General features: G+C 54.8%; 1 protein-coding gene across 1 annotated transcript in view; it reads left to right on the plus strand.

The window, feature by feature from the left end:
- The window catches only part of SGIP1 (SH3GL interacting endocytic adaptor 1), a 52,760-nt gene that overhangs the window by 9,968 nt on the left and 18,434 nt on the right, over nt 1–24,358 (plus strand). The window contains exons 2-15 of the mRNA XM_063166291.1: nt 2,181–2,244; nt 5,552–5,576; nt 6,978–7,055; nt 7,995–8,051; nt 8,475–8,529; nt 9,338–9,513; nt 13,174–13,198; nt 13,564–13,615; nt 14,721–14,806; nt 16,638–16,730; nt 17,563–17,637; nt 19,403–19,843; nt 22,588–22,709; nt 23,694–23,820. Of these exons, the coding sequence (XP_063022361.1) occupies nt 2,181–2,244; nt 5,552–5,576; nt 6,978–7,055; nt 7,995–8,051; nt 8,475–8,529; nt 9,338–9,513; nt 13,174–13,198; nt 13,564–13,615; nt 14,721–14,806; nt 16,638–16,730; nt 17,563–17,637; nt 19,403–19,843; nt 22,588–22,709; nt 23,694–23,820 (1,476 nt within the window). The remainder of the gene's footprint in view (nt 1–2,180; nt 2,245–5,551; nt 5,577–6,977; nt 7,056–7,994; nt 8,052–8,474; nt 8,530–9,337; nt 9,514–13,173; nt 13,199–13,563; nt 13,616–14,720; nt 14,807–16,637; nt 16,731–17,562; nt 17,638–19,402; nt 19,844–22,587; nt 22,710–23,693; nt 23,821–24,358) is intronic.

A 24,358-nucleotide genomic window follows, 5' to 3' on the forward strand; every position in this document is an offset into this window, starting at 1 on the left:
GACTCAGGAGCTGATCCCAACCCCAGCTCAGCCCCTGCTCCTCTAGATGGGGAATTTTCCTGTACCAGGGATTCAGGAGCAGATCCCAACCCCAGCTCAGCCCCTGCTCCTCCAGATGGGGAATTTTCCTGTGCCAGGGATTCAGGAGGAGCAGATCCCAACCCCAGCTCAGCCCCTGCTCCTCTGGATGGGGAATTTTCCTGTCCTAGGGTTTGGAGGAGCAGATCCCAGCCCCAGCTCAGCCCCTGATCACTGGATGGGGAATTTTCCTGCTCCAGGGACTCAGGAGCAGATCCCAGCCTCAGCTCAGTTCCTCTCCTCCAGATGGGGAATTTTCCTGTACCAGGGATTCAGGAGGAGCTGATCCCAACCCCAGCTCAGCCCCTGCTCCTCTAGATGGGGAATTTTCCTGTGCCAGAGACTCAGGATCAGATCCCAACCCCAGCTCAGCCCCTGCTCCTCCAGATGGGGAATTTTCCTGCTCCAGGGGCTCAGGAGCTGCTGGAAATGCCATGCTGGGATTGTCCCCTGAGCAGTGTCCCTCTGTGGTGTCACCCACAGGGCGATTTTGGGGTTTGCTCTCAGCCCCCCCTCTCCAAAGGCAGAGCTTCTTCTGCTTCCCCTTTCCCAAAGATCCCGTTTCCCCCTCTCCTGGAGCCAGCAGCCCTCCAGGCAGATGGAACTCTTACATAACCCAGCTCCTGAGCACATTTCTGCCACTTTTGGGGTTCTGCTCCAGGGGACACCAAGGAGCAGCTCAGCCCTGGGGCTCACAGCCCCCTGGGTCTGCTTGGGATTTGGGGAGCAGGATTCTCCAGGGGACAAAAATGGGAATATTCCCTGTTGTTAGGGACTCACTGAGCCTTGGTGGGGATGGGAAAGGATGGATTTGGGAAAGCAGAGCCAGGAATGGGGCAGGATGAGCCTGTGGGACTCAGCTGGCTTTATGGGATTCATGGATCCCCCAGGCTGGAAAACCTGGGATAAGGGAAGGTGTCCCTGCCCATGGGGTGAGCTCTAAAATCCCCTGCAGCCCAAACCATCCTGGAATTCTGCAAATAGAGGGAAAACCTTGGAGGAACCCACCGTGCTCCTTCTGCTCTCCAAGGGCTGTGGGGAGGCTGCTGCTCCTGGGGCTCTGGAATTCCAGGATTTCCCTGCTGGCTCTGGAATCCTCGGTGCCAGGCATTGAGCAGATGAAACCAGGGCTGAGCACAACCAGACTTGGGTTTAAGCTGGGTTTTAACACCCAGGAGGGGTTTTCCTCCTTTCTGCAGTGCCCACAAACAGTGTGGGAAAAGAGGGAGTCATCAGGACAGAAATATTGGGAATACTGAGTGGGAAACAAATATTAACTGGGAAATACTAACTGTGAAAACAATATTGAGTGGGAAATATTGACTCGGAAACAAATATTGAATGGGAAATATTAACTAGGAAAAATATTGAGTGGGAAATATTAAATGTGAAATATATATTAGCTAGGAAATAAGTGCAAAACAAATATTGAGTGGGAAATATTAGGTGGGAAATCTTGACTGTGAAACAATTAACTGTGAAAAAAATTAAATGTGAAAAATAATATTAACTGGGAAGTAATAACTGTGAAACAAATATTAACTGGAAAAAAATAACCGTGAAATTAATATTAACCGGGAAAACACCCTGAAATATTAACTGGGAAATAATAACTGAAACAAATATTGAGTGGAAAATATTAACTGTGAAATATTAACTGGGAAATAAATATTATCTGGGAAACATTAACTGAACAATTAATTGGAAAATAATAACTGTGAAACAAATATGGAGCGGGAAATAACAACTGTAATATTTATCAACTGGGAAATATTAACTGTGAAACCATCAACTGGGAAATATTAGCTGTGAAACAGATATGGAGCGGGAAATAATAACTGTGAAATATTGAGTGTGGAATATTGAGTGGGAAATAAGTCTCACACACTGGGAGGGAGTTAATCAGTGTTAAATGAACAAATAAATGTCAGAAAGAAACGTCCCCCCAAGCTCCTGGCAGCCCCTCAATTCTGAGACTCCCTGATCGCCTGGCTGGTCCCTTTTCTCACCCCATTTATGGGCTGCAGCCACGGAGGCTGTGAGGAGCTTGAGGAGGATTTTTTGGGGTTGCATTAACAATTCCTTTCCCCGTTGCTCCCCAGGACTGAAGAAGCGCACCAGGAAGGCCTTTGGCATACGCAGGAAAGAGAAGGACACTGACTCCACGTGAGTTCCCAGGGCTCGGGAGCCTTTCATGGGCCCTCGGCAGGGATCTGGGGCATCCCGGGCTGTTGGTGCCATCCTTGGGTGCGGTTTTATCAGCAGGCACATCCCAGCTGTCCCCTGCATGTGCAGCAAATCTGGGATTTCCTGGGAGCTCTCAGTGTGTGGGGGATTTTTGGGGGGCCGTGGAAAAGGAGGACTCGGAGTTGGAGCAGATTCCTCTCTGCCCTTTAGAGCTGGTTAGAGGTGGAAATTGGATTTACACAGATGTTTGCGCAGGGTTTGGTGGCTGGGGAAGGTGCAGCACGGGGATTTTGCTTCCCAGAAAACATCTGGATTCTTCCCACATCTGGTGGGGGGTGCTGTGTGAGGGCTGAGCCTGGGCTGGAGCCCCAGGAGGGGCTGAGGGAGCTGGGAAGGGGTTGGAGAATCAGATGTGGCACTTGGGGACATGAGGTGGCCTCGGCAATGCTGAGAATGGTTGGGTTGGATGATCTCAGAGGGCTTTGGGGTGGACGTCCCCAAGCTCTGTGGCCAAGGAGCCTGTGCCACCATGTCCTGGGGACAGCAGGGGACAGGCAGCAGCCAGTCCCCTCCTGCAGCTCCGCTCAGGTGTTCCATGGTCAGCAGAATCTCCGAGGTTTTTCCTTTTATTCCACTTGGATTTGTTCCCCTGAGCAGTTTTGTGTCCTGCTGGGAGCTGCTTGGAGGTTTCCCATGCCAAGGTGACAGGCCTGGCCCTGGTGGCACTGGCACGTCTGCCGGGCTCTTCCTGCTGCAAAGAACAGGGACACACAGAGCACATCCCCAAAGAGGGACGTGCAGCCCCGAGGTGCCATGCTGCTGTCCCCAGGGATGTGGCTGTGGGACAGCCGGGAGCTCCAGCTGGGAGTGAGCTCATCCATCCTTCATTCCCATGGGCAGGAGCGAGGCTCCTTTGCTTCTCCTCCCCTTGGGAATCTGTTGGAGCCGGGGCTGGGCACTGCCTTGTCCAGCGCTGGGATTCTCTCTGCTCCATCCCTGATCCTGCTGCTTCCTCCGTCCCATCCCGATCCCGGTGCTCCCTCCATCCCATCCCAGTCCCTCTGCTCCTTCCACCCCATCCCACCCCATCCCACCCCATCCCACCCCATCCCAATCCTGCTGTTCCCCCATCCCGATCCCGGTGCTCCCTCCCTCCCTCCATCCCATCCCAGTCCCTCTGCTCCTTCCATCCCATCCCATGAATCCCATCCCACCCCATCCCATCCCAATCCTGCTGTTCCCCCATCCCGATCCCGGTGCTCCCTCCCTCCCTCCATCCCATCCCAGTCCCTCTGCTCCTTCCATCCCATCCCATGGATCCCATCCCATCCCATGAATCCCATCCCACCCCATCCCATCCCAATCCTGCTGTTCCCCCATCCTGATCCCGCTGCTCCGTCCATCCTCACCCATCCCAATCCCGCTGCTCCCTCCTTCCATTCCATCCCTGCCCTGCTGCTCCTTCCACCCCATCCCAATCCCGCTGTTCCCCCATCCTGCTGCTCCATCCCATTCCATCCCAATCCCGGTGCTCCCTCCATCCCATCCCATCCCATCCTGATCCCAGTGCTCCCTCTATCCTCATCCCGATCCCGTGGCTCCCTCCATCCCCATCCCAATCCCGCTGTTCCCCCATCCCGCTGCTCCATCCCATTCCATCCCAATCCCGCCGCTCCCTCCATCCCATCCCATTCCATCCTGATCCCAGTGCTCCCTCCATCCCCATCCTGATCCCGCCGCTCCCTCCATCCCATCCCAATCCCGGTGTTCCCGCTGTTCCCGGAGGGATCCCCGGCAGCCGCGGAGGTCGCGGCGGGGCCAGCCCGGAGCGCGCTGCAATTAGCAGCAGCAGCCGTGATTAGCACGGCGGGGTCACGGCGCGGCCACGGCCCGGGGGCTTTGGGCGCTCTCCAAATCCCCGCCGGCAGCAGCGGGGACAGAACCGGGACAGGAGAGAGGGATGGGACCAGAAGAGGAGGGAGAGAAGGGCAGGGATGGAACCGGGAGAGGACCGGGAGAGAAGGGCAGGGATGGAACCGGGAGAGGACCGGGAGAGAAGGGCAGGGATGGAACCGAGAGAGAAAAGGAGGGAGAGAAGAGGCAGGGATGGAGCGGGAGAAGGCGGGGTTGAAGGGGATGGAGCGGGAGAAGGCCGGGATGAAGGGGATGGAGCGGGAGAAGGCCGGGATGAAGGGGATGGAGCGGGAGAAGGCGGGGTTGAAGGGGATGGAGCGGGAGAAGGCCGGGATGAAGGGGATGGAGCGGGAGAAGGCCGGGATGAAGGGGATGGAGCGGGAGAAGGCCGGGATGAAGGGGATGGAGCGGGAGAAGGCGGGGTTGAAGGGGATGGAGCGGGAGAAGGCCGGGATGGTGGCATCTGCCACACCCTGCGGCCACCCCCGGCCACCTCCCTCTCAGGACACCTCGCCGGGGTCCCTGGAGCCGCTGCTGGGTCTGGAATGGTTCTGCTGGACCTGGGGAAGGTCTCCCCAGCAATTCCAGCCGGGATGGGAGCAGCAGGTGACACCTCCTGTGCTGGGGTTCATGCAGCGAGGGGGAAACATAACAGCAAAGGGATTTTTGCCACTTCCAAAGGATTTCGGGGAATTTTGTGCAAGGAGATGGAGCCTGAATAGGAGAGATGGGACACAGTTTGGGTTGATTGGAGACCTTTCCGGGCCGGTGTTATTCCCTGTGGAAGCAGGAGCTCCCAGCCGTGTTCCCTGGTTCTCCAGCCAGGTGTGAGCCCTGGCGCTTCCTGGGGTGCGGGAACCCGGGATGTGCGGGAGGAGCCCGCCTGCATCCATGGACATTGGCATTCCCTGAGTCCCGGCATCCCTGCGGAGCTCCGAGAGCCGGCCCCGATCCCAAATCCCATCGGCAGCCGGGATCAGGGTCCAGGGGAGCCCCGGCAGCTCCCGTGCATCGGCAGAGCAGGGTCTGTCCTTCTGGCGCAGCGAAAGCCTGCAGTTCCTCCAGTGGGACTCCTGTCCCCTGCAGGGGATGGACACGGGCAGGGCTGTGGCTGTGGGATGGTGCAGGAGCCAGCTGGGACGCTGCCAGCCCCAGCACTTCATTTCCTCCCAAACCTAACAATTATCATGATAACACGAGGGAAAAAATTCCATGACCTTGTGTGGGTTCCACGAGGTTCAGGTAACCCAGATGTGCTGACAACTCCAGGTTTTGCTGCCATGAATTCATTTTAAAATTTAAAAATTCATTTCCCTGAGTTAATTGGGTGTGGTCTGGGCACTAACACAGCTCCTTTTTCTGTTCTTTCCAGAGGGTCACCAGACAGGGATGGCATCGTGAGTATTGCCCAGTGTCACCTCCCCTCCCACCACCATCAGCATTTGTGAGCAGTTTTCTGTTTAATATAGAAAATAAATGTTTAAAAAAGGCAAATTCCAGGTTTGCTATAAAAACACCAACAGAGGGAGGCCTGAGGGGCACAGGGAGCAGGTGTCCTGCTAAAGCCCAGCTCCTCATCCTCCTTTCCACCCCTGCTAATTGGCTTGGGCCAGATTTGCTGCCTGAGGAGTTCATTGCCAGAGCAGCTGCTTCCAGCCTCTATTTTTATTTTCTATATTAACCTGAAAACAAGGAGATGTTTGTGGTTTGTTGGTTTGGTTTTTTTTTTTCCTTTTAATTATTGCTGCTTTTATTCCTGGTGTTAGACTGAAATGTCCCTGCTAGAGCTGGGTAGGAGATATCTCCTTTAGTGTTTGATATAAAAAATATTCTGCCTTCAGACTGGGCTTTATTTCTTCAGGAAATCCAGATTTTTAGAGTTCCACCTCAAAGTAAAGATGAGCCCCTTGTGAGGCTCAGCAGGGAGAGCAGTGCTGGGGTATCTTTTAAAAGATAAAAATTTGTGGGCCAAGCTGCTCCTTGCAAGAAATAATTTTAGTTTTTCCCCCAGTCTGACCCAAAATCCTTGGCTTTGGGCAGGCTCTGTGTTTTTAAGCTGCTTGTTAGGAAATAGAGATGAAAGTAAAGGTAGTTCCTTCAGCAGGGCTCTATTCAGCAGAGATAAATTAATAAAGAGCAGGTTTAGGCTGGATAAACTAATAAATAGCAGGATAAATTAATAAATAGCAGATTTAGGTTGGACATCAAGAGGAATTTCTCCAAAGGGTGTTCAGGGAGGTTTGGAGTCGCCATCCCTGGAGGTGCCCACACCTGGATGTGGCACTTGGTGACCGGGTGGGGATGGGCACAGCTTGGGCTGGATGATCCTGGAGGTTTTTTCCAATTTTAGTTCTGGGAATATCCCCAGGCTGTTCCCTGTTCCAGCAGAAATCCCATGGGCAGCTTTTCCTCGCCAGGTGTGGGCAGAGGGACCTCAGGTGTCCTCTCCAAGGACGCAGAAATGCAATTTTTAGGGGACAAAGCGAAGTTCCTGGAGGTGTTTGAGGTAGAGGGATTGGCGATGGAGAAGTTTAATATCATTTTTCATCCTCCAGACCCTTTCCCACATAATTTTTGCAGCCACTGGAGTGGCCAGAATGCAAATCCTGACTGCTGAATAGAGCCCACAGGAAAATCCACCTTCAATCCTGGTGGAGCCAGAGCTGAGCCTTCCTTTCCTGGCAAATCCACGTTCCCTGCTTCCTAAAACTCAGTTTTGTGCCCTTAAAAAGAAAACCCCCAAAAGCCAGCCAAGGAGCAGCTGTTTTAACCCTTTTTGTGCCACCCCACCCTTGCAGCAGCCCAGCCCTCTTCCCAATGATCCAACCTCCAATAGCAAAGCCGAGGGCACGCGGGAAGGAGGAAATAAAAACGGGGTAAGGAAACCTGAGCTCGGCTCCCAGCTCCCACAGGGCTGTGGAAAACAGGGAAGCCCCCCTTGCTTTGGAACCCAGAGTGCAGGAAAATCCCTTCAGGGTCAGCCAGGCCCGTGGAAATGGGGTTAAACACAAATGGATGGGGGAAAAGGAGGAATCCCCTGGAGCAGCAGCCAGAATTCCCACAAAACAGAACCCAGGGGAGGTTTTCCCTCCTCAGCTGAGCTCCAAGGGAGCTGCTCCACCCAGAGCCGTGGAGGTGAGGAGCTGCACCCAGCCCTGGACCAGGGAGTGCATCCTGCCAGCCCCTTGGAGGCAGCTGGGATGGGAATGGTCCCTCTGGAAGCTCAAGGGAGCTGGGTTGTCCCATTCAGGTGCCCAAAATCGTGGTGGCCGTGGGACTTTGGGTGGGTTTGGGTGCCCAGAGCCAGCCAGGGAAGGGTTCCAGAGGTGAGAGATGCCTGGAGCCTCTTCCAAATGGAATTCCCTTGATGCCAAGCAGCAGTTCCTGTGTGTGTTGGTGTTTCATGGCATGGACTCATCTCAGACCCTTCCCACTGTTCCATCCCGAATTCGCAGCACCTGGCATGTGGGATAATGGGATCTGAAGCCTTCCTGGGATTGCTCTTTCTTGGGGAAGGGTTTTTATCTCCCAGGAAATGTTTCCTGAGAAGTTTCCCCACTTGATTGGTGTTGGGCTGGGAGATCCCAGCACAGGGAGGAAGGACCCTTTCCTCACTTTTCCCTAAGGAATGTTGGATATCCACCTAAGGAATTTTCAAACCGCCCCCCCCCCCCTTTCATCTCCCTGGGATGGGAGATTGCAGAGATGGTGAATGCTGTTGGGTTTGTGCTGTGGGTGTGGGATAACAGCACCTGCTACAGGATGTGCTCTCCTCCTGCTTCCTCTATTTGAACTGTGGGAATTTTCCTTTCCAGAAGAAAACCAACGGAGCCCCAAATGGATTTTATGCAGAGATCGACTGGGACAGATATGTAAGTGTCCCCTGGAGCTTCCCTGTCCCCAGCTGCATCCCATGGGAACCCCAGGCTCTTCCCACACTCATTTTGGGCTCTTTGGGTGAAATCAGCTATGTCTGGACCCCAATTCCATACCTGCAGCTCAGCCAGAATTCCCAGGGATGAGGTGGCTCTGGGGAGCTCTGTCCTGGCCCATGGGATGTTGCAGTTTAGCCAGAGAAAACTTTGAATTCTCAACAAGGATTAAAACTTCTCCTTCTGCAAAATGAATAGTGGAATTTGAGGTGCCCTTTGCTCTGTGGGACCCCAGGGGGCTGGGCTGTGCAGGACATCCTTTCCCACAGGAGGGAAGAGCTGCTCCAGCTTTACAGGAATGAACAGTCCTCATTTTCCTGTTTGGGTTTTCTTTTCTTTTTTTTTGTTTTGTTGCCTATCTAGAACTCCCCTGAGCTGGATGAGGAGGGATACAGCATCCGACCTGAGGAACCAGGATATATCCTTTGGTTTTGGCTTTGCCTCTTGGGTTACAGCCTGTAACAGGAGCTGGGCTCACAGGCAGGCCTCTGGCTCTTTTTATTTCACTGTTAGTATTTATTATTAATTATAATTCTTTATTTCCACCTTTTGATTTCCATTTGGAGCTGGTTCTCCACAGATAAAGCTGAATCACCTGAGGCATTTGAATTGTCTTTGACTCACTGCTGTGAAATGAGGAGTGGGGGAACATCCCATGGGATGCTCCATGGAGACCAAAATGTCTGTGATTATCCCAGAGAAAAGGAGGATCAGGGAGGAGCTTCTGCCTCTTGACAAGGAGGGTGGAGACAGGTGGGGTGGGAGCAGGGACAGGAGCAGGAGGAGTGGCCTCGAATTCCAAGGGAGGTTTATGTTGGATATTGGGGAAAACTTCTCCGTGGAAAAGGGTGATCAGACATTGGAACAGCTGCCCAGAGTAGGGGTGGAGTCCCCATCCCTGCAGGGATTTAAAATCCATGTGGATGTGGCACTTGGGGACCTGGGGCAGCACTGGGGCATTGCTGGACTGGATTGTCTCGTAGGGCTTTTCCAACCTGAACAACTCCCATGAAATCCAGACATGGATTCATAAACCCAGCCCTGGGCTGGATTTATCCCTGAGAGCAGCAGTTCCTCATGCTCTGGCTGCACAGGGATGCAGCAGTGACAGGCCCAGCCTAGGATTTCCTCCTCTATTTTGGAGTCAGCATTTTGGGACTGCCAGAATCCTGCTCTCTAGCAAGCTCAGAACACTGAGGAAGGAAAATTCCTTAACTGAGCTGTACCTACCAAAGGAAAGCACTTCTACTCCTCCAGCGAGTCGGAGGAGGAGGAGGAGGCGCACAAGAAATTCAACATCAAGATCAAGCCCCTGCAGGCCAAGGATGTCCTGCGCAGCGCCGCCACCGTGGACGAGCTCAAGGCCTCCATCGGCAACATTGCACTTTCTCCATCCCCCGTGGTGAGTGCCCCGGCCTTGCCTGGCCTTGCCCGGCCCCTGGTGTGTCCCGGTGCAGCTGGTTTGCAGCTGCCAGATAAATCTGGTGATGTTGATGCCTCGTGCAGGCTGCCCTAGAGCAGAGGCTGGGCAGAGTCCCAGAATAAAGCAGGGATTTATTCACAGGATCTCCTCCATGGACCCACCTTGGGCAGCACCAGAGCCCAGCCAGGGCTGCACCCAAGATGAACCAAAATGGCCCCAAAATGCACGGCCGGGCACGGGCTCTGTCCCTGGGATCAGTTCTGCTCCATTTGCACCTTGCAGTTCATTGTCCATCCAAGAGTTTATTATGGCAGCCCCTTTTATAGGGGATTCAAAATTTCTATGGATAGCTGATAGGTCGGGATCTCTGCACCACCCAGGCCCTCAGCCAGTGGTGTGTTTGCATTTAGGGTCAGATGGGGCTGGCTGCGGGTCCCCCTTTGGTTTGAATCCAACCTATCCTTGCCTTGTCTGGAGATTCGTTTTACTTCTAAGCTGGTGAGGTCTGGTATGACCAAATTTATCTGGCAGCTGCAAACCAGCTGCACTGTGGCAGTTGTGGTGCCCTGGGGTCATCCCAAACTCGGTGGGAGCTGATGTTCCACTTGGCTTTGGTGTCCTTATTTTGGGGTCTGGTCTGCAGGTGTTGCTCAGATGTATTGCAATGATGTTTCAAGTTCAAAACTTCTCAAAAATTCCCTTTCCTGCTCATAAATCAGATCAGGATGTATTATTCTGATTTTTCTCCCCCTAATTTTTCAATGAGGAAAAAGGGGAATTTCAATCAAGGGGAATTTTCAATCATCATCATTCAGGGTCTTGCCCTGAATCTCAATGGGTTTTCCATGGGATTTTAGAGGGATGTTTCCCACCCTGGAGGTGAATCTGGGTTCCTGGAAGGAAAGGTCGTTTTTCCTTAGTCCATCCTGGCATAAAGTCCATCCCCCTCTGCTTTTCCTGAGGCTTGTTAAGATTCCTGTTGGCTCATCCCAATCTGTTCAGCCATGAAAAGATTGGATTCTGGGCTTTCAGGAGGTTTTGGTGTGGGCTGAAGTGACTCCCCAGACAGAGCTTTCCATGTTTTATAAGTAACCTGGATCTGAAGTGTGAATGGCTCTCCAAGCCAAAGTCAAACAAAATTCGTGTGCTTTGTTTCTGCTTCCCAACCAGGGAGCTCCTGTTTGGCATTTCAGGATTAGAAATGGCAGCTGGATGCTTTGGGAAGCACAAAAAAAGCGGGGGGGGACCAACTTCAAAACGAACAATTTAATATTGATGATAATAATAATATTAGGAAAACCAAATTCTTGCAGAATGTGCCCTTTACCAAGTAGGATTTTTGTCTCCCTTTTCCCGTGGTGTTTTTCCTGCTGAGGGTGGGGGTTTGGGAAGGGGTGAGGAGGATCCCAGTGTGGGGTGGGCTGAGGGATTCGGGTGCTGGGCTGGAGGGGATCCCTGGGGCTGGGTTGGAGCCTCCCTGGGATGTGCTCAGGGAAAAGCCCCTGAGGCTGGGCAGGAGGATCCCAAAGCCAGGACATGCAGCCAAGGGAGCAGATGGGCCAGGAAAGCACCAGAGCCCCGGGCAGGAGCTGCCTGCAGGAACCTGCAGGAATGCCAGGATTCACTGCCAGGCATCCACAGGAACTTCAGCATTCACTGCCAGCTCCCTGCCCTCATCCTGGGCTTGTCCTTGCTCCCAAACCAGCCACAAAGCCCTGCTCTGGAACTGCTGGGAGGGAGATCATAAATCCCACGGACTGGGCTGGGAGAGACCTAAAACCCCATCCCAAATCCCATCCCATTCCATGGCAGGGACACCTTCCCCCATCCCAGGCTGCTCCAGCCCGGCCTTGGGCACTGCCAGGGATCCAGGAGCAGCCACAGCTGCTCTGGGCACCCTGTGCCAGGGGCTGTGTCCATATTCACCATCGTTCCCAGCCCTCTGGACTGGGAATCCTGGTGCCTTAACTGGGAACGGCCAGCAGGGCCTGTCATGATAAAACAATGGAATTCTCCCCCTAAAATGGCTCAGACACAACTTTTCCATTTCCAAATGCTCCCTATCCCTCCAGTCTCCCACATGAGGGGTGAAGCTGGAGCACTCCTGTCCCTCTGCTTTGTCTTTAACCTGACACAAATCTTTGATTCCTCTTCATTAAAAAAATCCTTCACCTTCTCATTCCTTCTTTTTTTCTCTCTCTCTGCCTTCTTTTAGAGGAAAAGTCCGGTAAGAAATGTAATTTTTATCTCCTGGAATATTTTAACCCAGCTTTGTGTGTGCTCTTGTCCTGTCTCTAGAGCTGAAATGCCAAAAGCAAATAACAAATCCTGCCCTTCTAGAATGAAGTTTAATTTCCTTTATCGCTGACTTAGAGCATTTTAAAATAGAATGTATAAAAATAGAGCTGGGCTTGGCTCTGAGAGTGCTTTGGGGGTGTAGTTTGGGTCCAAGAATTTGGACCAGGTGTGTAAGGGCTCAGTTTTACCTGGATTGGGGTGCATCCAAAGGGAGGAGAAGGCATGAAACCCATCCCTGGTGCCACTGGGGTTTCTCCATGAGAACTCAGCTTCCAGGAGGGAAATCCCCCCCATTTCCCAGGCCTTGGGTTCCCCTGGGGGGCTGTCCCAGGGTGACCCACGAGGTGTGGCGGTGGCAGCTGGGCCCTGGGGTGCTGACGTGTCACTCTCTGACCAGGTGTCTCTTCTCTCCCCTCTCGCTGACCACAGCGGCGCAGCCCGGTAAGAGCTGGGATGGGGTCACGGGGGTCCCTGTCCTTGCTGGGCTCTGGGGGGGCACAGGGCGTGGGGACAGCTGCCAGGGGTGCTACACAGCCCCTTGTGTCACCCCAGTTGTGACGGTGTTCACAGGGGTCCGAGGATGAGGGAAGAGATGAGGATCTGACTCCATGTTTCAGAGGGCTTGGTTCATTATTTTATGACATATATTATATTAAAACTATGCTAAAAGAATAGAAGAAAGGATTTCATCAGAAGGCTGGCTAAGATAAGAATAGAAAAAGAAAGAATGATAACAAAGGTTTGTGTCTCTGCTCTCTGTCTGAGCCAGCTGACTGTGATTGGCCATTAATTAGAAACAACCCCATGAGACCAATCCCAGATGCACCTGTTGCATCCCACAGCAGCAGATAACCATTGTTTGCATTTTGTTCCTGAGGCCTCCCAGCTTCTCAGGAAGAAAAATCCTAAAGAAAAGGTTTTCCATAAAAGATGTTTGTGACACCCAGCGATAGCACAGGGGGCCCCCAGTGATGGGGATCCCTGGAGAACCCGCTCTGGCTCTGGGGTGTCCCTGTTCCCATGGCTGGGAGAGTTTGGCTTCTGCCCCACGAGCCCCTGGCACAGCTGCCCATGTCAGTGCAGGGTGCCCATTCCCAGTGGATGTGCCCATTCCCAACCCCTGTGCATGTGGCACTGGGGACAGCAGAGCTGCCAGCAGTGGCTTTGTGTGGCTCAGGAATTTTCTACAGGGTTTTCTGCTCCCTGGAGCTCAGGCTCCTGCAGGAAATGTCCCCTCAGAAGCTCCTACCACCTCTGCTGGGCTGCTTTGCTCCTGGGGTGACAGCTGCCACACACCCCTGTCCCTGTGCATGCCACTGATCCCTGTGTTTCTCCTTCCAGGGGACGATCAAAAGGAATTTATCCAGTGAGTATCTCCTGCAGTCCATCAAACCAGCACTCCTTGCACCTGCTGGGGGGTTTGGGGAGTGGGGGTGGGAAAAGGGGGGAGTTAAATTTGGTTTAAAGTGATCCTGCAGAGCTGGTGGCTCCCAAAAGCTTTCCCTGGAGAAGGTGTGGGGGACACCTGCAGCAGAGCAGTTCCCTGATTCAGCTCTGTACAGAAATAAATTGGAGTTAAAAGCAGATTTTTGCTGCCAGGATCCCCGCAGAGCAGGGTGGGTGGGACACCAGGTGTGAGCCCCCTGCCAGCAGGGGCTCTGGGGGCCAGGGGGATGCTCTGGGGTGGGAATGGCTCTGACTCTCATCCCTGTCTGTCCTGTCCTGTCCCAGGTGAGGAGATCACGCGGCCCCGGCGCTCCACGCCCACGCCAGACCCCGCCAGGTCAGTGCAGATCATCCTGCTGGGACCATCCCAGGCTCAGGGCCCTCATCCCATCTGGGACTGGGAAATTCCCATTTGCGTTCTGCTGGACGGGAAGCTGGAGGGGCAGATGGGGTTTTGGGAAGGAATTGTTCCCTGGGAGGGGGAGGAATGGAATTCCCAGATTTGCTCTGGCTGCCCCTGGATCCTGGCAGTGCCCAAGGCCAGGCTGGAGCACCCAGGACCATGGGAGGTGTCTCTGCCATGGCAGGGGTGGAATGGGATGGGATTTAAGGTATTTCCACCCAAAACCATTCCAGGATTTTGGCAGGACTGAGGGGCTGGTGGTGGTTGGGATGCTCAGTGCCCATCCCTGCTTCCCAAGGACATTCCCTGCTGGAAGGCACCTTGAGCCTGATCCATAGGGAGCAGGCCAAGCTCTGCGGGGGGATGTATTGATTCAGGACAGCAAACATGCAAGTTTTTATGGAATAAAGCCAAATCTCCCTGGGAATGTGCCCTGTGCAGCTCCAGGGGTCAGCTCAAGGTGTGTTGGAGCAGAGCATGGCCCAGACCTCAAGTTTTTATTTTTAAAATCCTTTTCCATGAAGTTTTGACTAATCCCAAAGCAACTCGGTGTCCCAGCAGCTGCTGTGGCACCACAGGGTTGGCACTGGCGTGCTGCTCCTTTCCCTTGTCCCCGTCTGAAACCCTGTGTTTGGCAAGCTCCTCCTTGGTCTGGGGTGGAAAACATCCTCAAAAATATTTGTGTTTGCCTCAAAGATGGAGTCAGAACTCAGGCCTGTCCCTCGCGGCTGCCCTGTGCTCCTCTCATCCCACAAACCCTTCAAACCCTGGCCTGTCCCTCATGGCTGCCCTGTGCTCCTCTCACCCCACAAACCCCACAGACCGACCCCTCATGGCTGCTCTGTTCTCCTATCACCCCACAAACCTGCCCTTCATGGCCGCTCTGTGCTCCCTCACCCCACAAACCCCACAGACCGACCCCTCATGACTGCTCTGTGCTTCTCTCACCCCACAAACCTGCCCCTCATGGCTGCTCTGTGTTCTCTCACCCCTCAAACCCCGGCCTGTCCCTCATGGCCGCTGTGCTCTCTCCCCACAGCAAGAAGGCCGGGGAGGACCCTGCGGCACTGGCCCCGCTCTTTGGGCCCCCGCTGGAGTCGGCCTTTGAGGAGGCCAAGCTGGAGGGTGAGTTTGGGGCTGGGGTGAGGGCATTTGGGGCATGACAAGTGACTTTGGGGCCATGGTGGGTGAGTTTGAGGACAGGGTGGGTGAGTTTGGGGACCTGGTGAGTTTGGGGCTGGTACAGGTGAGTTTGGGGCCATGGTGGATAAGTTTGGGGCCAGGCTGAGTGAGTCTGGGGCATGGCAAGTGAGTGTGGGAGACTTGGTGATTGAGTTTGGGGACTTGGTGAGTTTGGGGCTGGAGTGAGGGAATTTGGGAACCTGGTGAGTTTGGGGCCGTGGTGGGTGAGTTTGGGGCCAGGATGAGTGAGTTTGGGGCATGGCAAGTAAGCTTGAGGACTTGGTGATTGAATCTGGGGACAGGGTGAGTTTGGGGCCGGGGTGAGGGAGTTTTGGGGACAGGGTGAGCTTGGGGCCAGGACGGGTGAGTTTGGTGAAAGGGCAAGGGATTTTGTGCCCATGGTGGGTGAGTTTGGGGCACGGCAAGTGGGTTTGGGGACTTGGTGATTGTGTTTGGGGACGGAGTGAGTTTGGGGCTGGGGCAAGGGAGTTTGAGGCTGTGGTGGGTGAATTTGGGGACCTGGTGAGTGAATTTAGTAACAGGGCGATTTTGAGGCCTTGGTGGGTGGCTTTGGGGCCATGGTGGGTGAGTTTGGGGACATGGTGAGTGACTTTGGGCCACGGTGGCATCTCCTGTCAGGGATCTGGGAAGGTTCTCCAGCCCTGGCAGGAGCGGAGTCCCCATTCCGGGAGGGGTTTCCGAGCTGTGTGGATGTGGCACTTGGGGACAAGGTCAGGGGTGGAACTGGCAGTTCCATGGGCTCTGAGAGCTTCTCCAAGCTGGACAATTCCCAGGTTCCCAGCCCTCCTGCTGGAGGAGGAAGGAGCCCAGGCAGGGGTTGAAGGACAGGTGACCATGTCCAGGGTTAATTCAGGCTGGGTGGAAACACAGCAAGTGCTTAAGTCAATTAGTTAATTATGAGGTCTGTGAGAGATCCTGACAGGGAACAGCTCAAGAACATGAGAACTCAGTGTTTTCCAGCCAAACCTTCACCCTGGAGCAGGTTTAACTCCACCCAGGATTCTGGAGGCAGCTGTTGGACAAGCCTTGCACCCCTCCATGCCTAGGAAATGCCATCTCAAAATGTCATTTTTCCTTCCTTTAACACAGAGACACTTTGCTTCCATCCAAATCTGGTTTTTCCCAGCTTTCCCAAAGCACAGGAACCTTGCAAGACTTGTTTTCCCCAAAACCAACCCCATCCATGCCCTGGAGCGGGTTCTTCCCAGAGATCTCCTCCTCCTCCTCCTCCTGGAGGGCCACTGCCCTCGTTATGTCCCGTCATTAACGCCTCCAGTTAATTCTTTTAATCAAAGCAACGTTTGCAAGCAGTTCTCTGCACAAAAACTCCAAGAAATCTAAATTATATACAAAAATATCTTCTTCCCCCCCCCTTTATTCTCTGGGATTACAATTATCTTTTAATTTTGCTACCTGATGGGGTTTTTTTGTTTGCATATCCTAAAATTCCAGACCACTTTGGCCATCAATACAATGTTTTCCTTCCCATAATAAGTCTCCAAATCCATCCCTGGCATTGTTTTGTTTGTCAAGCAGCATAAGTGTCAAACTAATTGCACGTCCTGCTTCAAAATCAGACAGGATTTTAATTATCCACCGCTACAGAACCCCCTGTCCTTAATTAATGAGGTTTCTGTCACTGTCTGGGCCCTCTTTTCCCAGAGCCTCAGTGTCTCATCTGTGTGTTTGGGTGATGGGAAGAGAATATTTGGGTTATTCATTGCTTTCAAATGTTTATTTTTGATTTTTTCAGCTGCTCTGGACCAGCCTGAGATATGGGGGTCAGTCCAGCCCATCAACACAAACGTAGAGTCCCCAAAACTTCCAAGACCTTTTCCAACTGGAAGTAAGTGACCATGAAAATAAATGAATATATCCAGAAATCAGGTCAAAGATTTGAGCTGTCCTCATCCAGGCTGTGCAGTTCCACAATATTTTAAATTAAAGGAGATTTTTTTTTCCCTTTGTTTGGCCTGGGTGACAGCACTGTGGGGTGGAGGAGGGAATGGGACTGATAAGGGGTGCAGGGATGGGGTGGATCCTGATCCTGCACGTTCATGCCGAGGTCACTTGGCTGGAAAAGTGGGAAGCACCGGTTTTTCCAGGATAACATCAGGGAGAGCAGCTCAGCCCCAGTCCCGGATTTTTATTGCAGCTTTCCCTCTGCCCGGGGCAGCTGCGGAGCCCTTTCCTCTGCAGAAATGCCCCTGTAAAGCACAGCTGGTTAATTAGCCGCTGTTAATTAGCCCCAGCGTTGCCCATCCCGGATCCACATCCTGGATCCACGTGGGATGGGCACGGCAGAAAGGCGGAGGCAGCTCCGTGCCTCGGAGGATCCAGGTTTAATTAAAATGCTAATTTAGGGGGTTGAAACAGCAGATGTAAAAAAAGGGGGGAAATTCCATCAAACCCGGCAGAAATGGCTTCCCACTGCCAGAGGGCAGGGAGGGATGGGGTGTTGGGAAGGAATTAATGGGATGTTGGGAAGAATTCCTCCTTGTGAGGATGGGGAGGGATGGGATGAATTCCCAGAGCAGCTGTGGCTGCCCCTGGACCCCTGGCAGTGCCCAAGGCCAGGCTGGACACTCATCCCTGCCTTGTCCCCTTTTCCCAGACATCCCGCGGGCTGTCCCTGCTGCTCTCCGGCTGAACTCTCCCCTCTCTGTGCTCTCTTTCAGCCCCTCCGCCGCTCCCCCCGAAGAACATCCCGGCCACGCCGCCGCGCACCGGCTCCCCCCTGCCCCCGGCCATCGGTAACGGCTCCGGGGGGCGCCGGGCACACGGGGACAGCCCCGGCTCGGGGGGGGCACTGGGGGTGACACATCCCATCCCCAGCTCTGGGGGGACGCCAGGAGGGATAGCTCCCATCCCCAGCTCTGGGGGACAGGTCCCTGTCCCCGTGGCCGCAATTTGGGCACGGATTTGGTCCCTGTGCATCCTCTGCTCTTGGAATTCAGAGAATTCCGGGCTGGGCTGGGTTGGGAGGAATTTCTGTCCTGTGCAGTTCCCACCTGCCACTGTCCCAGCCTGGCCCTGGGCACTGCCAGGGATCCAGGGGCAGCCCCAGCCCTGAGGTGTCTCAGTGGATGCTGCAGTAGAAGCAGCACAAAGATGGTTTTGCCTCCCAAGTCGGTCTCACCCTGGTGAAATTAATGTTCTTTACACCATCCCTGCCTTTGGGAATGCAGTGCAGGATTAGCCTCAACATCCTGCTGAAAACCAGGATGTATTCCCAGTTCCAGAGCCCTGCACAGCCTGTGCTGAGAAACCAGAGCTGTGCAGGGTCTGCCTGTGGCAGAAGCTGCTCCTGCCTTCCCTGCCCCCAAATCCCTGCTGAGAGGTGGGAAAAGTCCCCCCTGATCCTGCAGCCCTGGGCAGGGAAGGGAAATGGTGCTGGGAATGAGGGGCAGCCCGAGGGCAGGGATGGAAAGGTGTTGAAGGCAGCCAGAGGACAGCAGGCGCTGCTTCCAGGCATATAATTCATGGTGCTGGCTGGTGGGAAAGCAGGGTCTGAGCAGGGCAGGCTGGTGGGGCCAGCCAGAGCCCCTCGGGGTGAAACCCCTGAGCCACGAGGAGCCCCCTGCTCTGTCCATCCCCATCTCATCTGTGCTCCCAAACCCCGATTTTCCAGGCTGGCAGGGTGTCCGTGTCCATCCATCCATCCATTCCCAGCAGCAAATGCCCGATCATTTGCTGGGCTGTGCCTTGTGTATTTGTGAAGCAAGTGGCTGAGGTCTGGTTTTGTCTGGTTCAGCAAATCCCCATTTTATCCCCCCCCACCTTAAATGTGGATCGCCAAAACAGAGGAGCAGGGATGGGGTGATGCTGCCACGAGGAGCCCAGAGGGCATTTAGTGTCAGGCTCTCCCTTCCCTGGATGTGAAATGCTTGGCTGGTGGATCTGTGGTGGTTCTGGAGTCAGGTGGGAGTGTTGCTGTGTGGTGGCTCAGTGAGCAGAGGCCTGAAATCCCCATCTGTGTGTGCACTAAAATCTCAACCTGTGCCCTAAAACTCCGACCTGTTCCTGCTTGTGGCTGGATGCATTCCCCGTGGCTGGAATACACTCCCCGTGTGCATCCTGTGCTGCATGCCCAGACTCCAGCAGTGTCCAACCAGCATGTCTGAATATATGTATTTATACCTGAGTGTTTATAAATATATATATATGGAGAGAGTGGAGCGCTGAGTGCACACCTTTGGTACCTGCTGATAAATCAGAGTTGCTGATAAGGACGTGATGTGGTTTAGAGGACACAAAAGGCTGTGAATTTGGGATTCTTGGCTGTGAATTTGGGATTCTTGGCTGTGAGTGCTGGCTCGTGGTGGTGCATGCTCCCTCCTCCAGCCTTTGGATCCCGCGGGATTCATTCCATGTCGCACCTGGCTGTGCTGGAAACGTTCTTGCCCATGAATTATATAAATACAGATGAGAAAAGGTGATTTTAGAGCCTAGAGCCCGTAGAGAGTAGCGCAGCCCTCTCTTAACGCCCGGTGTAAAATAAACCTCCTCTGACCGCAGGAGGGGACCAGGCAGCAGCAGCAGAGCCCAAACGGGACAAACTCCCGTCCATCAATGACTTGGACAGCATTTTTGGCCCCGTGCCGTCCCCCAAATCTGCCGCTGCCACGGCGGAAGACAAGTGGGTCAATTTTTCCGATCAATCCCCGGAGAACGCGCCTCCGGAGCTGTCGCCCCGGGACAAGGCGGCGTCCCCGGCGGGCAGCCCGGCCAGCGCCCCGGCCGAGCCTCCCCGCCCGCTGCCCTCGCCGCTGCAGCTGGAAGACGCTCCCAAGAAGCTCCCCGAGCAGCCCCACGTTAAGGACGATTCCGCCGAGCCCGTCGCCTCTCCCAAAGATTTTGGGGCGGGCCAGAGAGGGACCCCGCCGCCCCCTCCGCCGCCCACGTACCGCGCCGTGGTGTCGTCGCCCGGACCGGGCGCCAGCACGGGAAGCGCCAGCGGTACGTGCTGAGCTCGGGTGTGCTGCCCCGGTGCCCCTCCCGCCTGGCTGTGTCCCTGCGGCCGTGCCCTGCTGCCCGCCCGTGTCCTGCGCCTCCCGTGTGCTTCCCTCCCTCCCTGGGAGCCTTTCCCGGAGCCTTTCCCGGAGCCCTTCCCGCCCCAAACCGGGCACGGGCTTGGTGGTGTTGTCGTTGTTGTTGTTGTTGTTGCGGTTGTGCTCTCCGAGGGGGTGGAACGGTTCAGGTGAACGGTCTGAGCGAGCCTCAGATCAGGGCTGGGGTGTTTGTTTTTATCACGTCCTCTCACCCTGGGAATTCCCGGTGGGAATGGTGCTCGGCTCTTCCTGGCTCTGGGTGTGGATGGGGAGATGTGTTCTGGGGTGAACCTCTCCCCCGGGAGAAGCTGCTGGCTCTGCCGGCTTTCACCTGATTAATTATAGATGTTCATTAAGGCAAACGAGCCGGGGAGGCTCGGCTTACTGGCACTCCTTGCCTGAGGAGCTGCAGCCTGAGCCTGTTCTCTTAGGGCCTGAGCCCAGCTCAGCCCTGTGCTCCCACCCTGCATCCACCCAAGGTGATTTTGGGGGAATCAGAGCCTTGAGGAACCTGCACTGGTGGTGGGGTGGGTGTGCAGCCCCCCAGCTCCGTGTCTGCCCCCTGCCACCCTCCTGGTGGGAGCTCGGGGTTTGTGTCACCGCCAGGAGGGTGCCCTGAGTGTGGCTGGCGCTGCAGATGTGGCTTTGCTTCAGTGCTGGTGGCTTTTCTGTGCTGGCTCGGGGGGTGGGCAGGGTCTCTGTGGGGGCTGTGGGGTCCAGCAGGAGCTGGAACTTCTCCAGGAGCAGGACACCCCAGGATCCATCCCACGCTGCTGTCCTGCCCGCTCCCAGCCGAGCACAGGGTGGAGATGCACCAGGGCTCCTCTCAGATGGAGAAGCCCGGCCCAGAAGATCCACAGCCCTGCTCCAGGAATTGCCTCCTGTCTCATCAGCTGGGCAGCAATGGGAAATGAAAAATCCACACAAAAATGGTGCAAATCCTCCAAAAGCTGCAGCAGAGTGTGTGGCACTGACCCAGCACCTGTGCCACCCTCTCGCCTTTCCAAGGCTGGTTTTGGGGTGCTGTGGAGCAGAGCCAGCCCAGGATCTGCCCTCAGAGCCCGTGGGTGTCACCAAGGCTCTGTGCAGGGTCACGGTGGAAGGGCTGGGTTGGAGGGGACCTCAAAGCTCCCCTTGTTCCAACCCCTTCCACCACCCCAGGCTGCTCCAAGGCCAGCATTCCAGCACATTTCTGATTCCGTGCTGGTTTCCACATGCTGTCAGTTTCTGCTGTAGGAAATGTCCATTCCCTGGGTGGAAGCCACCATCTGGCTGGGATTTGGCTACCTGGTGGCCACAGAACCCTCCACACTCAGTCCTGCAAGGTTCTTTTCCCTCAATATTTCCTATTTTCTCTGGCTTTTCTTGGGACAAGGAAGGAAAAATTCAAACTTTGGTTCCCAAATTAGGCTTTGAAATAAAAGTGGCTTGAATCTTGGAGTTGTGCAGAGGAATGACTGGAATTTACTCCCTTTAATCCAGGTCCTCTCTTGTCTGAGCCTGCTCTCCTTCACCTCTTCTTGTTTCTATAAATCCAGCTTTGATCTTTCTTTGCTAAATCTGAGCTATCACCCAAAGAACTCAGGAAATTATTCTCTTGTAAGTGGGGAAATTATTAAGTTATCATCTCCTCAGCTGCTGAGCTCCATGGGAAGCTGGTGACAAAGGCTGCTCAGCTGTCCTGGCACTGAGCTCTGAGCTCCCTCCCATTGCTGCTGCCCTTCATGGCCCGGTGCCCCCTCTGCCTGCTCTGCCCAGCTCCAGGTCTGGCTGGGTTTCTCCTGGAAGGAATTCCTGTGTGTGGAGCCAAGCAGGCTCCTGGATCTCCCGTGAGGCACCCGTTGGAATTCCCATTTGGTCACAGAAAGCCCCCTCTGCAGCAGGGGCTGTGTGAGCCCTGTGCTCAGCTCCCTTTTTTGGGAGGATGTGGTGGGTTGGGAGCTGCTTGTGCTCCCAGCAAATCCCAGAACCTTCCTCTTCCACCCTTCCCCTCCTTTGCTGGGCCAAGCTTTGCCCTGTGACAAGGATCTGTTGTACTTGTGGGGTGCCCCGTGGCAGGGAGGAATGATGAATCTGACTCCATGTTCTCAGAAGGCTAATTTATTATTTTATGATACTGTATTATATTAAAGAATACAACACTAAACTATACTAAAGAATACAGAGAGGATACTTACAAAAGGTTAAAAAGATAACGATGAAAACTCGTGACTGTCTCCAGAGTCTTGGTACTGATTGGCCAACAAGTCAAAACAATTGACATGAAACCAATGAAACAATCTCCGAACACACTCCACGTGTGAGCACAACACAGGAGAATCAATGAGATGAGAATTTGTTTTCCTTTTTCTCTGAGGCTTCTCAGCTTCCCAGGAGAAATCCTGGCGGAAGGGATTTTTCAGAAACTATGACCGTGACCAGGATCCCTAACTCCCAGCTGTGCCAGCCCTGGAGCAGTGTTCCATCCACCATCCCATCCCTCCTGCCCGTATTTTCGGGAAAGCTCTGTGATGTCAGTTTTGCAGAGAGAACCGGGCTCCGAGCAGCCGCTGCCAGGAGCCCACGGGCATCGTCCCTCCCGGAGTGTTCCGGGTGGGCAGCGCCGGGCAGCGCCCGCGGGCACTCACGGCTCCCGTTGTTTGTTCCCCGCAGGTTCCTCGTCCCCGGCCCGGCCCGGCACGCCGCTGGCCCCGTGTGGCACTCCCCCGCCGCCGCCGCCCCGGCCCCCGTCCCGGCCCAAGCTGCCCCCGGGCAAGCCCCCCGTCAGCGATGTGGTACGTGGGCAGGGCTGGGGGCACGGCAGGGCACTGCCAGGGGCGGCGGGCGGCGCTCCCGGTGCGGAATGGAGCAGTGGAGCCGCGGGCACCGGGGTGGGCTGGCTCCTCTGGGATCTGTGAATCCCCGTGGGAAGGGCTGTGCCACCTCTGCTCTGCCAGCCTGGCGGTGCCAGCCACGGTGCCCAGTCAGGGCAAGGGCAGGGAGAGGGCTGGGGTGGGAATGTGCCCCGGGAAGGGCCTGTGGGCAGAGCAGTTCCAGCTTACCCAGGAGCAGTGCTCAGTCAGGGCAAGGGCAGGGAGAGGGCTGGGGTGGGAATGTGCCCCGGGAAGGCTCTGGGGGCAGAGCAGAACAGTTCCAGCCTCCCCAGCAGTGATGCCAGCTCAGGGTGAGGGCTGGGGTGGGAATGTGCCCTGGGAAGGGCCTGGGGGCAGAGCAGGGCAGTTCCAGCCTCCCCAGCAGTGATGCCAGCTCAGGGTGAGGGCTGGGGTGGGAATGTGTCCTGGGAAGGCTCTGGAGGCAGAGCAGGGCAGTTCCAGCCTCCCCAGCAGCAATGCCAGCTCAGGGCTGTCCTGTGTGCTGCCCCAGGCCGCTCCAGGTAAGGTGTGAGGGCTTTGGGGGTGATGCTGAGGGTATAAAATGACCCCCAAAGGATCCCTGAGGGCCTGGGGAGCTGGCACCTGGTGGGCACTGCTCCCTGCCCAATGCCCAGCCCATTCCATCCATCCCACGGCCCCTGGAGCTCCACCCTCGGTGTGGATGGTGGGAATCTCCACACCCATCCCCGCAGTGGTGGGGACAATCTATTTTCCCAGCTCCAAGCTAAAATGCCATTGGTACTAAAACAACTCAAGTAATTCCAATTTTCCCTCTGGGGCACCGGCAGAGCAGTCAGGAGGGTCCAGGTGGAATTTTATTTGTTTGATGCAAATGTTTTTGTTTAGATTTTCTTTAACTCTGTGTTGTTTTATGTTTCTCTCCAGTCCAGGCCTTTTAGCCCTCCCATCCACTCCTCCAGCCCTCCTCCGATAGCACCTTTAGCCCGTGCTGAAAGTACTTCTTCCATTTCTTCCACCAATTCCCTGAGTGCAGCCACCACTCCCACCGTTGGTAAACACACGCAGCACTGCTGTTCTTTCACCTTTCCTAATCCTCCAGTAACTCCTGAGGCCTCTTCATTCCCTAGGTCATTCCTTGGGGTTGGATTCTGTTGGTTTCCATCAGGGTTTGAAATGCTGAAAGGGATTTGAGGGGGGTGATGCTGCAAGGGAAGTTTTTCCAAATGTTGTGGGAAATGGATGTTTGGTGAAAGTCAAGGGAATTGTAACAGAAAATGTGGTTCTGGACTGTAAATTGGGGCAAAATAAGCTTTTTTTGCAGGGGATGCTTGTGCCTGGAGGGGAGCGGGGCTGGAAGCCAGACCTTGGGATCCAGGGATATTAAATCTCTTGGAATGTCTTAAATTGACACTTGCCCTTAAAGCAGTAACAGAAAAGGGGTCTTGGAAAAGAAGGTGGCTTTTCCCAGCCACTTGGCATGTCCGAGGGCAGAACCAAACACTGCAGTTTTCCTGGGAAAAGTGGGGTTTGCCAAACCCCGGGGCTGAGATGAGGAATGGGAACCGAGTCTGGCTGGCAGCTCCCAGCTC

Source organism: Melospiza melodia, chromosome 11, assembly GCF_035770615.1.
Source record: "Melospiza melodia melodia isolate bMelMel2 chromosome 11, bMelMel2.pri, whole genome shotgun sequence".
NCBI lineage: Eukaryota > Metazoa > Chordata > Aves > Passeriformes > Passerellidae > Melospiza > Melospiza melodia.